Source organism: Ovis canadensis, chromosome 1 (genome assembly GCF_042477335.2).
Source record: "Ovis canadensis isolate MfBH-ARS-UI-01 breed Bighorn chromosome 1, ARS-UI_OviCan_v2, whole genome shotgun sequence".
In the NCBI taxonomy this organism is placed as follows: Eukaryota; Metazoa; Chordata; class Mammalia; order Artiodactyla; family Bovidae; genus Ovis; species Ovis canadensis.
Genome location: NC_091245.1, coordinates 15,199,029 through 15,214,596, shown reverse-complemented (window position 1 = coordinate 15,214,596; position 15,568 = coordinate 15,199,029). Strand labels below are relative to the sequence as shown.

General features: G+C 49.3%; 1 protein-coding gene across 1 annotated transcript; it reads left to right on the top strand.

Moving 5' to 3' along the window:
- Positions 1-334: 334 nt before the first annotated feature.
- Positions 335-7,308, top strand: MYCL (MYCL proto-oncogene, bHLH transcription factor). The gene is made up of 3 exons (XM_069587024.1): positions 335-576; positions 936-1,440; positions 4,436-7,308. Exons 1-3 carry the CDS (start codon positions 496-498, stop codon positions 5,032-5,034), a joined length of 1,185 nt encoding a protein of 394 aa, XP_069443125.1. The 5' UTR covers positions 335-495; the 3' UTR covers positions 5,035-7,308.
- The last annotated feature ends 8,260 nt before the right edge of the window (positions 7,309-15,568 follow it).

Sequence of the window (15,568 nt, the reverse complement as noted above, 5' to 3'; positions counted from 1 at the left end):
CCTACTACCTCACCTCTCGCGGGCCAGACGTACCAAAACTAAACGGGGCGAGCTCGGGGAAGTAGGCTCGCGGAGCAGGGAGTAGTTTTCCTGAACCCAGAGTATGCAAGGAGCTCCGTTCTCGCTCAGCCTCCAGAGGACCTCCCGAGCCTCTCTAAAGAGTTAAGACCCCACCGATCGACCGCCGGGCCGCATCAGCCCGCCGCCAGCTCCGCGCTCCGCACTGTGCAGTTCATTTGGTGGGCCTGGGACTCCACAGCCCCCACCTGTCGACCGAGGAGGCGGGGCGTGGGCGGGGCTGGTCCCGTAGGGCCCGCCCCCTGTCCCTGAGCCGCGGGCGCGCGACGAGATATAAGGCAGCTTGGAAACAATGCGCCTGCACCTCGCGCTCCCGTGCCGCTCCCGGGAGCGTCCGGGCCGCCGTGCGCGAGCGAGGGCGGGAGCGCGCGCTGGGAGGCTAGCGCTTGTGTGCGGGCCTCGCACTCGGTGGCGCGCATGTGCAAGTGTGCGGGCTGCTTCGCTGCCCCGAGCGGGCGGGGAGCCGGTCCGCTCCAGGTGGCCGGTGGCGGGAGCGAGGTGAGGCTGCGGGCAGCCTGGGAACGGGCGCGGGTCCTGGGGGACAGGCTGCAGGCTGCCTTCTGGGCACAGCGCGCCCCCGCCCGACCCGGCCGGGCCCTCGGAGCTGCGCTCCGGGCGGCGCTGGCAAAGTTTGCTTTGAACTCGCTCCCTGCAGCCTAGTCCGCGCGCTGTGAGCAGCTTCCCCAGGCACGCTGACCTGGGTCCGGGCTGCCCGGGACGCTAGGGAAGGGCGCGGGCTCCAAGCCGTGAGGTTGGAGACGTACGAGAGCCTGGCAGCCAGCTCTACTGGGGGGCCGGGGGACGCTTCCCTCCCTGGGCCCGCACCTGGGTCAGCACATCCCCCTTCCCTCCCGCAGGGAGCGGACATGGACTTCGACTCGTACCAGCACTATTTCTACGACTATGACTGCGGAGAGGATTTCTACCGCTCCACGGCGCCCAGCGAGGACATCTGGAAGAAATTCGAGCTGGTGCCGTCGCCCCCCACGTCGCCGCCCTGGAGCTCCGGTCCCGGCGACGGAGACGCGGGCCCCGGAATTGGTCCTCCGGAGCCGTGGCCCGGAGGGGGCGCCGGGGACGATGCAGAATCCCGGGGTCACTCGAAAGCTTGGGGCAGGAACTACGCTTCCATCATCCGCCGAGACTGTATGTGGAGCGGCTTTTCGGCCCGGGAACGGCTGGAGAGAGCGGTGAGCGACCGGCTTGTCGCTGGCGCGCCCCGGGGGAACCCGCCCAAGGCGCCCGCCGCCCCGGACTGCGCTCCCAGCCTCGAAGCCGGCAACCCGGCGCCCGCTGCCCCCTGTCCGCTGGGCGAGCCCAAGACCCAGGCCTGCTCGGGGTCCGAGAGCCCAAGCGACTCGGGTAAGGACCGCCCCGGGTCATCCAAGAGGGGGCACCCCATGGGTGGCCAAACCTCTGCCGCTGAGGTCAGGCACTGGGTCTGCGCAAGCCCTTCCGCCACCTCCCTCTTCCTCTGGCTGAAGCTGCCGGTGTAGCCTCCAGCGGTGTCTGTCTGGCACGTGGGAGTGTTAGTAAACAGTTTGAAGAAGTGGCGTGGGAGCCAGCGTCCCTTTGATGATGATTGGAGCCCCAGGGGACAAGGGAGACAGGGTGAGGCTTGGCACTTAGGGAGAACAATACGGGGATTGGACCACAGGGGATTTATGCCCTCCGAAGGCTGGAAAGGGTCCCTTAAGGGTCACTCCAGACTTGAATTTTTTTGTTGCTGTCTCTTTCTCTGGGAAACTCACTCCCCTGGGGAGAGAAGCTGAGAAGCCTTTTGTGCAAAGCCAAAGCCTTCATCCTTTAAAAAACCTGGTCTCCTGCCTGCTTTATTTTAAAATGACAATAATGGCTCCTCCTCCATCCCCACCTCTTACCACGTATTCATCCTCACATCACCCCTGAGACAGTAATGGAGGAATGACTGCTCCCCATTAACAGATGGAAAAACCGAGGCTTAGAAATAGGAAATCACCAGAAGTGAACGCCAGCTTCCTGCCATCCAGCCAGCTTCTTTTGCTCAATCCTCCATCCCAACCAGGCACTTCTCTGATGTTTAGAGGAACTTACTGGTTATCTTATCTGAGAAGTGGTACATCTTGCCATTTTGCTCTGGCCTGTGGTGAGGTGTTCCTCTAGGAACAGTTCATCTAGTTCATCTGAGGGCTTTCAGCTGCTTCATTTGTATTCAACAAATGTTCACTGGCCTCTACTTTGTGCTAAGCTCTGGGGTTAGTGCTGGGGGTCACAGATATGGAGCTCCAGGCTCCCCTTCCCCATCCTTGAATGCAAGTGTACATCTCACTGAGCACAGCCTGCTGCATCTGTGCCACCAGACTGTGTCGTTCTTAGCCTAACCTCTTCTTCGAGGTGCCCATGAGAAATACTGGGGAGGGTGTTTTATAGTTTGCACACTGAGGCTTCTGTCAGATAAATCAGGACTGAAAACTCAAGTAGCTTTTAAGAATAATTTAAAAAAGAATAATTTACATGACCGTTTAGAGGGAACTGGGGAATGGGTATGGAGGTTCTCATACACTTAAGGGTGAACATAAGGAAGGAAACACAATGAAAAGTCAAAAAAATTTTTTTTCTGGTTCACTATGTTAAGGTCATTTTTAACCTGCCTGCTTTTTACACCAAGGCCTTCTGTTTGTTTAATGGCTGGAATGGGAACTTTGAGATCAAGAAACCAATAAAGATGTATCTCTACAAAAGCTGATATGGTAGAGTGGAAAGTGCATTGTTTCGGGAATCTGGAGATCTTAGTTTTAGATCCAGAATGTTATAAAGGTGCTGTGTGGACTTGGCTGACCTGGCTCTCAGTTTCTCCCTTTGCATGTTAGCGAGTTTGACCTGATCATCCAGCTGAGGACATGTCCTTGTCTGGGTAGAGTTAGACATGCTCTCTGAAAAGGAGAATGGTGTCTCACATTATTTTTTTCTTAGGCAGAACCTTCCCCAGCTATGGGGCTTAACCCTGAAGTATTAAAGGTTTGGGATGTGGGGAAGTCTCCTGTATCATTTTCTAACCTGCCCTTTCCCCTGAACCTGTTTGCAAGCTCCTGGTTCACTCACAGGCCACATGGCCCAGAACAAAATGCAACAGATTGCAAACAATGAGGGGGGTGGGGAGAGTGACTGACGGCAAAGCTCAGCCAATAGGGGCTCGGGGCTGAGTAAGACCGCATTCCAAACTCCGCTCAGCCAGCCAATCACAGGTCTCGGGGCCAGGAGGGCTGAATGGTCAGGTTTTATTAATGGAGAAATAATGCGATTGTCCACACAATGGAAGCCTTCCTGACAAAGGGGCTCAAGCTTCGTGATTTGCGAAAGAGGCTGAGAACTGAGCTCTTCTGTTGTCAGGCTGAAATGCATAAAGGTGGCCTTCTCTGTGGGGGCTGCAAAACAGTGCGGAGCAGTAACGTTCTCCCCTAATTGTCCCTCTCCTGGTTGGGGTAAGCTAAGAGATCTTGGAGTAAGGGAATGATAGAGGCATGTCCAGGTGTTGCTAGTGTTTTGGCCCCTGTATCAAGACATTCCCTTGCCGCTCAATTCCTGCCCCCCAACTCCTGACCCCCTAACACAAGTAGCTGGGAAATGGTCTTTTGTACCTCTGTGAAGTTCCTGCGGCTTCTGCTGACCTGTGATTACAAATCCAATCCTCTTCTGGTCCAGGGAAGTGGGTGGGGCAGGCGACCTATAAATGATGGATGACTTTAGAAACCCACTGAACCCAGGAGCAAAATGCTCCTAAGGGAAACCCTTTCCCTCCCCTCTGTGGGTGAGGAGGGATGGGTTGTAGCCCTCCCTTCTCTGACTCTTCTGCTGAAAGGGATGGAAGAATAGAGAGGTGGGGGAATAATAGGATTTATAACTTGTGAAAAGTAACAATTCCCAAGTGCAGGCTGTGCTGGGCTGGAACAAAGGGCAGCTCTGCCCACAGACCCCTCATTTACAATTCTGATGGGGTATGAAAGAGCCCGACTGGGGAAGATCTTTATAGTTAAAACTTTGTCCCAGGCCGATAGCTCTTTCTCTCCATCCCATCAGTGGGGGAGGGGAGAGCCTGTGCAGACTGGGGGCTGTTGGCTTGGGTCTGCCTTTTGTTCTTATCTAAGCCTTGCTGTGCAAAGAGAAATTGGAGAATATTTTCCTTCTTGCTTATTTCCCTTCCTTTCCTTCACACCACCCTTAGCCTTGATACAATTGAATCAGTTGTCTTTCTCCCCACATGAATTTGTTTATATCTAAATTGGGAAGATGTCACCTCCTTTCCCAAACTCCAGCATAGGGTCTGTGTATGTGTTTCTCATGGGGTGTGTTTCTTCTGTTGATCTCTCTTCTCGGACAGAGGGTGAAGAAATTGACGTTGTGACAGTGGAGAAGAGGCAGTCCCTGGGTGTCCGGAAGCCGGTCACCATCACGGTGCGAGCAGACCCTTTGGACCCCTGCATGAAACACTTCCACATCTCCATCCATCAACAACAGCACAACTATGCTGCCCGTTTTCCTCCAGAAAGCTGCTCCCAAGGAGAGGCTCCAGAGCCAGGGCCCCGTGAAGATGGTCTGAAGACAGATGCACCAGAAGAAAAGGAAGATGAGGCAGATGAAGAAATTGTGAGTCTCCCACCTGTAGAAAGCGAGCCTTCCCAGTCCTGCAACCCCAAACCTGTCAGTTCTGACACTGAGGACGTGACCAAGAGGAAGAACCATAACTTCCTGGAGCGCAAAAGGCGGAATGACCTCCGTTCCAGGTTCTTGGCCCTGAGGGATCAGGTCCCTACCCTGGCCACCTGCTCCAAGGCCCCCAAAGTTGTGATCCTGAGCAAGGCCTTGGAATACTTGCAGGCCCTAGTGGGAGCCGAGAAGAGGATGGCTACGGAGAAAAGGCAGCTCCGGTGTCGGCAGCAACAGCTGCAGAAGAGAATCGCGTACCTCAGTGGCTATTAACTGACCAAAGTCTGACTGCTCTGTCTTCACAGAGACCCAAGTTTATTTTTTAACCTTCCCTCTTCCCCTTAGGAATTTGCACATTTCAGTTCAGGTGGGGCGGCCTGGACAATAGATTCCCAGAATGCATTGCAGCCGGTGCACACACAAGAAGGGCTTGCATTCTTGGAAACCTTGCAACCCGGCTCTCCCTCTGCCCTGACTTGCGGGAGCGCAGTGGCTTCTCTGGCTCCTTTGGCTTCTCAGGCAGGCAGCACTGAGGAGACTCTGGGTTTGTTGAGCTCACTAGCTCTGAAGAAAAGCCTGACAGATGCTATGCAACAGGTGGTGGACGTTGTCAGGGGGCTCCAGCCTGCATGAAATCTCACACTGCGGATGAGTCTTAGACTGAGAAAGGATGCTCCCACTGGTGTCTCTGGGGTGACGCTAGGACAGCTGGGCTTGGATGCTCTCCCCAGGCTCCTTTTTCCAAGAGACATACGAGCTGTCTTAAGTGAAGACGAGCTCGCAGACTTGATCAACAGGGACCATTACCTCACTGTCAGACACTTTACAGTAGCTGAGGAGTCAGAAACCTTTAGCATATATATATTCCCATGTTAGTTGACACCCCTCCTCCCAGTCTCCATGCTGCGATCTTGAGATCTTGAGAACTTTTAACGCGCTTGGCCTCTTAGATTCTTTGTCTCAAGGCCCTCCGGGCCCTTTCCTCTGAGGGCAGAGACCATCCCATCCCCACCAGGAGCTTTTTTGGTTTCCTTCCACCTTTGTTATGCAATGGGCTCTAAGGCCTTTTCCTACAGGTCAGAAATACTTCCCCAGGACACAGGGCAAAGCGTCCCAGCCTGTGACCGTGGGAAGGTTTGGAGTCCTGGCTGCGAAAGTGTTCCCTGCCCAGGTGTTTTCCATCTTGGAAATCCTCTCAAAGCAGATGTCAGGCACCTGAGGGGGAAGAGCTGTACCACTTCCTCTTTCCCACTTCCCTCTCATCTCAACCCCTGACTGATAACTTTGAAGTTCTACTCAGTTCAGTTCAGTTGCTCAGTCGTGTCTGACTCTTTGCAACCCCATGGATTGCAGCACGCCAGGCCTCCCTGTCCATCACCAACTTCTCGAGTTTATTCAAACTCATGTCCATTGAGTCAGTGATGCTAGAACCATACAAACCTGTGCTTCTCTTGCAACTCCAAGGAGCTTGCTGTCCCTGTAGCCACCCTTGGGCCCTCTGCCAGCCTGACATGAGTCAGAATCCCATTCCCAGAATCTGGGCCTTATTGCAATTCTTACTGGGAGAGCCGCTGGGACTCATCCAGTGCTCCAGAAGGTGGATTAGCTTCCTGGTGGGTTTTTAAGAAGCTTCCAGGAGCTCTGCTCAGTGGACCATGATGGATTTTACCCAACTGGGCTCAGCCTCTCCAGGTGGATTCTAGGCACAGCCTCCAATCTGAGAAAGTCACCTAACCCAACAAGTGTCACGTGGGCAACCCCTAAGTCTAGCCTGGAAGAAAGATCGGCCCTTCCAGCACTCTGCCCAGGGCAGCAGGTGCCTACTGGATGGGGGTTTGAAAATGGGGGAGGGAAGGAAGCTAGAGTGCTATACGTGGCTCTGGGAAGCCAGCTGCTACTTCTAAACCTGTTATGCATGATGGTCTGTTCCTGAGGTTGCTTCCTGGCCTCAGAGAACCCCAGTGGAACTTGCAAAAAGCCCCCCGCTTCTGGAGCATGGTTTTGGGGAGCCAACTGACTTCTGGAACTATCTCTGGAGAACAGGTGGGATGTAGGTTATTGATGTCTCACCTGAAGAGCTTGGGTTTTATAAGCTGCTGTTGGGTATTATGCTGGGAGCAGTCTTCTTTTTAATACTGTATTTTTGTATGCCTTTTGCAAAGTGGTGTTAATTGTTTTTGTACAAGAAAAAAAAAAAAAGAACTCTGGGGCAATTCTCCTGCTGCAAAAGTCTGATTTATTTTAAAAGGCAGATTTACCTGAAATTTTGTATTTAGTTGTGAATACTGATTGCCTGATTTTAAAATGTTGCCTTCTGGGACATCTTCTAATAAAAGATTTCTCAAATGTGTCAGAGGTGGGGGTGGGGGGAGCTTATGCCCACCATGCCTCCCAGAACCTAGGGACACTGTTTTTTAGGGTAGCCACAAGCGATCTCTAACCATGTTGCTAACCTGGTCACTCCACCCTGGGTTCCTGAAATGCCATTTCAAACATGTCTAAACAACGTAAGTTCAGTACTCAGTAAACACAAAATTGTCTTGTGAATTCCAGAGTGCTGGATTTGTATTTTAGAAGGCTTGAAATCCTGGTGTTCCACCATTAATTCATCCTGTGCCTTTTACCTTTACCTGAAAGCCCTAGTTTCCCTACTTGTAAAATGGGGATAAATGCTACTTCCCAAGGGATTGTTGTTATTTAGTCGCTAAGATGCATTTACCTCTTTTGCAACCCTATGAGCTGTATAGCTTGCCAGGCTCCTCTGTCCATGAGATTTCCCAGGCAAGCATACTGGAGTGAGTTGCGATTTCCTTCTCCAGGGGATCGAACTCACATCTCCTGCATTGGCAGGCAGACACTTTACAACTGAGCCACGAGGGAAGCTTATCGCAGGGATTGGCAGGCATTAAATGTAGACTTTTTCTTTTTCAACTGCAAGGCTTGTGGGATCTTAGTTCTCCTACCAGGGATTGAACCTTGGCCATTGGCAGTGACAGTGTGGAGTCTTAATCACTGGGCCACCAGAGTATAGACTTTAAACTGCTTTTAAACTGTAAAGCCTTAAATCTTTTCAGGTGGTACTTTTACCATAGGTAGTTTAATACCTTTTTTTTGTTTTTAACCATGCCTACCGCCCTGTGGGCTTCAGGAGACGTAAGAGATGTGGGTTTGATTCCTGGGTTGGGAAGATCCCTGGAGAAGGGAGTGACATCCCACTCCAGTATTCTTGCATGGAGAATCCACATGGACAGAGGAGCCTGGAGGGCTACAGTCCAAAGGGTCACAAAAAGTCAGACATGATTGAAGCAACTGAGCATGCATGCATTCACTGCCTTGCAGGATCTTGATTCTTTGACCAGGGATCAAACCCAAGCCGCCTGCAATAGACGCGCAGAGTCCTAACCACTGGGCAACCAGGGAGTTCCCTTGCAGGATGTCTTTTTAAAAATTTTATGAGAATCGGTGATATAATCTGATTTTTTTTTCCTTTCTCCTTTGATTAATACAGGAACATAGTTCTCAGAAACTTGCTCTAAATGCAAGAGGGGAGACTTTAATAATAGCCACTCCTGATGGAGCACTGCCGATCTCTAAGCACCTTGCTCCTTCCTACATGTTAGACCACACCAATCATGTGCCGGGGCTACAGAAGAAGGAACCAAGGTTCTAAGGGTGAAACATAACTGCCCAACGTTGCACAGCTAGTAAGTAAATGAGTTCAAGGGATGTGAAACCAGCTTTGCCTGTCTCTAGAGCCAGAGGTCTTAACCACCACATAATAATGATCAGCTTCTTTTGTTATCATGGGGTGTGTAGAGGAAGTAGACAGGGAATTTCATCACTTAACTGCTTGCTGGAACTATCTCCTTGGGGCCACTGTGCCTGCCACTTATTGGGATGAAGTGGAGCAAATGTCCTGTGACCAGCCACTCTGCCCATTTGTGGGTTGAGTAGGTTCGTCTTGCCCCAGAGAAGCCCCTTCTAGGACTATGAAAGGAAAACAGATGCAGGTCAGAAAAACCATGCGCATCATGGTAAGAGAAGGCCACTGTATCTCATGTAATCCTGCCTTACAGCTGAGACCTGGGTCGATATTACCCACCTGCATTCCTACGAAGCTTGAGTCCAAAAGCTACTATAAATTCCTCACATTTACAAAGTGACTCTCATCACAGCCTGGTAAGTAAGCAATATCTGCCACTTGGTACTGGAGCCCAGGTAGTTTTTTTGTTTTGGTTTTTTGGCCACACCTTGTGGCTTGCGGGATCTTAGTTCCCTGGGCAAGGATGGAACCCGTGCCCCCTGCAGTGGAATGGAGTCCTAACCACTGGACCACCAGGAAGTCCCCCAGACAGGTTTCCTGCTCAAGGTCACAGATCAGAATCCAAATCCCCAAACCAGTCTTCTGGCAGGTAAACTTACCACTCCACCCCTATGACCCCTAGGTCCCCAAAGCCAGGGCATAAATAGCTGTTTCATAAAACAGACTTGGATTACTGGGATACTTTCCTTAAAATTCCATATCCCTCTTTTAGCTCTAGTCGCTCTGTTCCCATTGAGCGTAACATCCTTTTTTGGGGGGCTGTGCTGGATCTTTCTCGGTGTGCTCGGGCTTTCTCTAGTTGCGGCGACCGGGGTCTACTCTTCGTTACAGTACGAGGGCTTCTCATCATGGTGGCCTCTCTTGTTGCGGTGCATGGACTCCAGAGCGCAGGCTCAGTAGTAGTGGCGCGTGGGCTTAGTTGCCCCAAGGCATGTGGGATCTAGGTATCAGCCCCATGTGCCCTGCATTGGCAGATGGACTCAACCGCTGGACCAGCAGGGAAGTCCCCATTCTTCTGCTTTGGAGGCCATTTGTTAAGAAATAAGAAAATTTGTAGGGGCTTCTCTCCCATTACTAGACCTTGAAAAAATTCATGAGTGCTCAGTAAAATCCTGAGAACTCCTAGGTACAGGGCCTACAGCTGATGCTAATGTTGCTTTACATTGCTTAATTCTCACAATAACCTGGAGGAAAGGATGGTATCAGCTCCATTTCACAGGTGAGCAAATTGGAGCTCAGAGACATTGAAGTCATTTGTCTGAGCCCAGACAGCTAGCACAGACTGCCTGACTTGCCTGACTCTAAGCTTCAGTTCCTTTGAGTCTGAAACTCTGCTGAGAAAGGAGTGGGAATAAAGCCATCTCCTGGGGGGAAGAAAGGGTGTTTCTGGAATGTGAAGTATTTTAAGCTCCTTCCTAGCTCACTTCTGCAGACTCCTACCTCTATCTTTGTCTGAAAATAGCCAGGAGTTTATTCCTGGATTTCGGAGAAAAATTTCTACAAATTAGGTTTGCCTCTGAACAGTACACTTAAGGGACTACATTCCCCTCCCAGAGATGTGAACGTAGATAATAAGGAACAGCTGAGAAGACACACGTGGCATGGGAAAGAAAGACCATCTGCTCTGTTAGACAATCAAAGGCTAAATGGAGTGCTTAACTCCTGCCCCTATTGGTAGCTATTTTAGGGGGACTGAGACAGGTTGAACTATCTTAGAAGTGCTGAATTTATCTTAAGTGCCCCTGGAGTCAGAATATTTCAGAATATGCACTTTAGAAGGAGAAGGGATGGGTGCAGGGGTAGAGGGGCAGGCGGTGAGGGGAGGTGGGGGCTGGGGATGGTTTTGTTGATCTGGAAGGTGATAGGGGGTGTGAAAGAGGACTCGAAGGATAAGATAACCAGTGGGAGATGACTGATGACTGGGTGACTAGGGAGGGCAAAGGGGAGGTCTCTAAATATGTTAGCTAAAGTTCCATGGGGGTGTGGACATTTCTGCTTTAAGCTTAGTGGACAGCTCTTAATGTCTTTATTTAGAATTGCTGCTAAAGGGATCAACCATATTAAGATTGGGCTTCCCAGGGGGCTCAGTGGGTAAAAAAAGTAAAGTCAAAGTGTTAGTCCCTCAGTGGTGTCCTACTCTTTGGGACCCCAAGGACTGAAGACCTCCAGGCTCCTCTGTCCATGGGATTTTCCAGGCAAGAATACTAGAGTAGGTAGCCAGTCCCTTCTCTGGGGGATCGAGATCGAATCTGGATCTCCTGCATTGTAGGCAGATTCTTTACCTTCTGAGCCACCAGGCCTGCAGTGCAGAGGACCCAGGAGATGAGGGTTCTATCCTTGGGTTGGGAAAATCCCCTGGAGGAGGGGATGGCAACCTGCCACAATATTCTTGCCTAGAGAATCCCATAGACAGAGGAGCCTGGTGGGCTATAGTGCATAGGGTCGAAAAGAGTTGGATATGACTGAAGCAACTGAGCATGCACGCACCTGTATTAAGATTGCCATTCTTTTGGTGAGTAAACCTAAATATGATCTTAAGGTCTCTAATCAGGTGAGTTATTAAACAATTAATACTCAGTGCCAGGGGTCAAGTTGGTGCCCAGGAAGTAACTGTTGAATCACCTCTAAACTTGTGGGAAGTAGTATGGTTAGGTAACCTCCCACAACCAACAGAGCTCAGTTCCAAATCAAGCTCTCCATTTTCCAGCTTTGTGACCTTGGACAAATTATTAACCTCTCCCAGTCCCAATTTCCATATTTGTAAAACAAGTATAAATCATAGCACCTGCTTCTTAGGGTTGTTGTGAGCAATACTAAGTGCTTAGTAAATGATTAGTATTATTTAAGCCATTTAACAAGCCCCACCTAGAACACCAATTAATCATATTTACAAGGCGATAGAAGGGATTGGTAAAATAAGAAATCTTCCCAGAAGGAGTACTTAAAATAATCTGAGGTGGACGTATTAATGCCTCTGCTGCTGCTGCTGCTAAGTCGCTTCAGTCATGTCCGACTCTGTGCGACCCCATAGACGGCAGCCCACCAGGCTCCCCCGTCCCTGGGATTCTCCAGGCAAGAACACTGGAGTGGATTGCCATTGCCTTCTCAAGAGGCAATAAATCATCAGGGAAGGAGTAGCCAGGAATTTGGGAGACTGAGATGAGCAGAGAAGGAAAGAAGGGCAAAGACCTGAGTCTGACTGGTCCACAGCATCTCACGCCCCATGGCAGGCAGGAGGTGGGAGTCTGTGACGCTGTTGCACATATGGGCCCTCCATTTGTCCTTACTGGGCACTGCAGTGTCTTCAAACTGAGCTGGAGTCAATGACTCCATTCAGTCATTAAATTCTCTAATGTGTATTTTTGTTCAGGCAGTGATCCTCACACTTGAGTGGGTCTTAAGAATCTGGAGATGGAAATGACTACCCACTCCAGTATTCTTGCTTGGGAAATCCCATGGACAGAGGTGTCTGGTGGGCTAGTACGGTCTATGAGGTTACAAAAGAGTTGAACACAACTTAGCAACTAAACAACAAACAAACCCCCAAAACATTGATGTAGTAGGTCAGGGCCAGGAATCTACCCTGCTGATAAGCAAGGAAGAAGATGGAATCCTATGGTCACACTTAGAAAAACACTGGAATAAGGGGTTAGAGCCAGGTCTTGTGGCGAAACAAAAATATTCACAGAAGTTGCTATAGATGGCATAGTATAATGGTTAAGAATAAGAGCTTGGGGTTACTACTTATGTGATATTTGGGCAAATCATTCAACCTCTCCAAGTCCTAGAAGTTTCCTTCTCTAAAATGGATATAATATTAATACCTACCTCATAGGACTGTTGAAAAGATTAAAAATAAATTACTGTATGTGAGTGCTCAGAATAGTTCCTGCCACATAGTAAGAACAATGATATATGAAGTGATGGTTCCTTATGGAAGTTTCAGTGCAGTTCAGTCACTCAGTCATGTTTGATTCTTTGCAACCCCATGGACTGCAGCATGTCAGGCCTCCCTGTTCATCACCAACTCGCAGAGCTTGCTCAAACTCAAGTCTATCAAGTCAGTGATGCCATCCAACCATCCCATCCTCTGTCATCCCTTTCTCTTCCTGCCTTCAATCTTTCCGAGTATCAGGGTCTTTTCCAATGAGTCAGTTCTTCACATCAGGTGGACAAAGCACTGGAGCGTCAGCTTTAGCATCAGTCCTTCCAATGAATATTCAGGACTGGTTTCCTTTAGGATGGACTGGTTGGATCTCCTTGCGGTCCAAGGGACTCTCAGGAGTCTTCTCCAACACCACAATTCAAAAGCATCAATTCTTCAGTGCTCAGCTTTCTTTATGATCCAACTCACATCCACACATGACCACTGGAAAAACCATGGCTTTGACTAGATGGACCTTTGTTGGCAAAGTATTGTCTCTGCTTTTTTTTTTTAATGGAAGTTTATGAGCATGCAAACATGATCACAGAATAAGGCAATATGTGTCTCAAACAAGGGCTGCAAGCCTCAGAAGGGGAAGAGAGCACTTTGGAGTCATCAAGAGAGTTCTTGTTGGAGATACTGTGACTTTAACTGGAACTACTAGTCAAGGCTATGGTTTTTCCTGTGGTCATGTATGGATGTGAGAATTGAACTGTGAAGAAGGCTGAGCACCGAAGAATTGATGCTTTTGAACTGTGGTGTTGGAGAAGACTCTTGAGAGTCCCTTGGACTGCAAGGAGATCCAACCAGTCCATTCTGAAGGAGATCAGCCCTGGGCGTTCTTTGGAAGGAATGATGCCAAAGCTGAAACTCCAGTACTTTGGCTACCTCATGCGAAGAGTTGACTTATTGGAAAAGACTCTGATGCTGGGAGGGATTGGGGGCAGGAGGAGAAGGGGACGACAGAGGATGAGATGGCTGGATGGCATCACTGACTCGATGGACGTGAGTCTGAGTGAACTCCGGGAGTTGGTGATGGACAGGGAGGCCTGGTGTGCTGCGATTCATGGGCTCACAAAGAGTCAGACACGACTGAGCGACTGAACTGAACTGAACAAGTCCCAGTGGTATTCGGCTAAGTGAAGAGGAGGAAGGTGTTCGAAGCTAAGGGAATAGCTATGGGGAAGAGAGGATTGGGAAAGTTATGTGAAATCTGGTCTGATTTTCAGGCCAAGTGGTCTTATTTTTGTAAAACAAGAGGAGTTACACTAGATTTCTAAAAGGATCTTTCTACCACAAACATCCTCTGTGATTCTTTAAAATAGGGAAGTCGAGAAAAGAAACCGATTGTGGTTTGGGACACAATTGAGATTGAGGTGGTGGGATCATTCAAAATAGAGCACCCAACAGGAAGTTGGAAATGTGACATTAAAACTTTAGAAAGGGGCTTAACCAAGATACAAAGCTGATGAAGGCCCACAGTGCCAAGTCACAGGAAGGAGAAAGGGCCAGAAAAGCAAAGGAGAGGGCTTGAAGAAGCCATGAAATTAGAAACAGAAAGGACCTCTGATGGCTCTGCATCTTTTCTCCTTTAGCACCTCCCTACTCCGGTTTTGCAGCCTTTGGGGATCCCTGCACATGTGTAGGCTCCCTTGGTGATATGGGAAGGCAGGAAGTGAGCTCTTTTTGAGAACAGAAACTTGGGGTTACTACCTTTGTGATGTTTGGGCAAATCACTCGACCTTCCTGAGTCCTATAAGTTTCCTTCTTCTGGGATTTCCCTGGTGGTCCAGTGGCTAAGGCTCCATGCTCCCAATGCAGGGGGCCAGGGGTTCGATCCCTGGTCAGGGAAGTAGATCCCGCATGCTGCAACTAAGACCCAACATGGTCAAAGAAATAAAAACAAATATTATATATATATAAAAAAAACAGTTTCCTTCTTCTGGTGTGCTCTGGAGAAGACTCTATAACACAACATAAATCCTACAACATGGTGAACTCCACTCTCTTCCCCTCACTTGTTCTGAGCACTCTGATGCTCCCAGATTTGAGCTGGCCAATCGCCAATGGAAACAGTCATGGAAACGGACATCCACCAAACCAATGGAGGGTGTTGTAATTACTCACAGGCACTGTACTGGGTTGTATTTTGTCCCCTGACTAAACTCATGCCTATCCAGAGCCTGTGAATGTGACCTTATTTGGAAATAGAGTCTTTACAAATATCATCAAATTAAGGTGAGGTCATATTGGATTAGGATGGTCCCTAAACCAATGACTAGGATCCTAAAGAGAGGGAAGTGGGGACAGAGACACACCCACAACAGAGAGGATGGCCACGTGAGACAGGCAGGATTAGAGTCACACTGCTGAAAACCAAGGAATATAAAGAATTTCCAAAAACTACCAGAAGTTAGAAGAGGTAGGGAAGGATTCTTCACTAGAGGGAAGCATGGAGTGTGACCCTACCAATACCTTGATTTTGGGCTTCTGGACTCCAGAACTATGAGAGAATATATTTCTGTTGTTTTAAGCCAGCCAGTTTTTAAGCCAGTTTGTGGTAATTTGTTATGCTAGCCTGAGGAAACAAATACAGGCACCAAGTTCATCATGAAACATCCCTGCAGGAAACATTTTTTTAAATTTAGGATGGGGGTCAGGCTGCAAAGCACTTTAATTTGTGATTTAAAAAAATATATTTTTATTTGGCTGTGTTGGATTGTGGTACATGGACTCAGTAGTTGTGGTATATGGGCTTAGTTACCCTGAGGCATGAGGGATCTTAGTCCCTGACCTGGGATTGAACCCACGTCCCCTGCATTGAAAGGCAGTTTCTTAACCACTGGACCACCGGGGAAATACCTAATTTATGGTTTTTTTTTCCCTGAATGTTTATTTGGCTATGCTGGGTCTCAGTTGTGGCATGTGGGATCTAGTTCCCTGGCCAGGGAATGAAGCTGAGCCCTCTGCATTGGGAGTGGATTTTCCTAGCCACTAGCCCATCAAGGAAGTCCCCCTAATTTATGATTTAAAATAAAATTTTATGGCTGCACCATGTG

Bases quoted from the DNA above. Each gene is read 5' to 3' on its own strand.
- MYCL (XM_069587024.1), top strand. From the start codon at position 496: ATGTGCAAGTGTGCGGGCTGCTTCGCTGCCCCGAGCGGGCGGGGAGCC. The intron at 577-935 runs GTGAGGCTGCGG...TCCCTCCCGCAG, and splicing joins TGGCCGGTGGCGGGAGCGAG to GGAGCGGACATGGACTTCGA. The intron at 1,441-4,435 runs GTAAGGACCGCC...CTTCTCGGACAG, and splicing joins CGAGAGCCCAAGCGACTCGG to AGGGTGAAGAAATTGACGTT.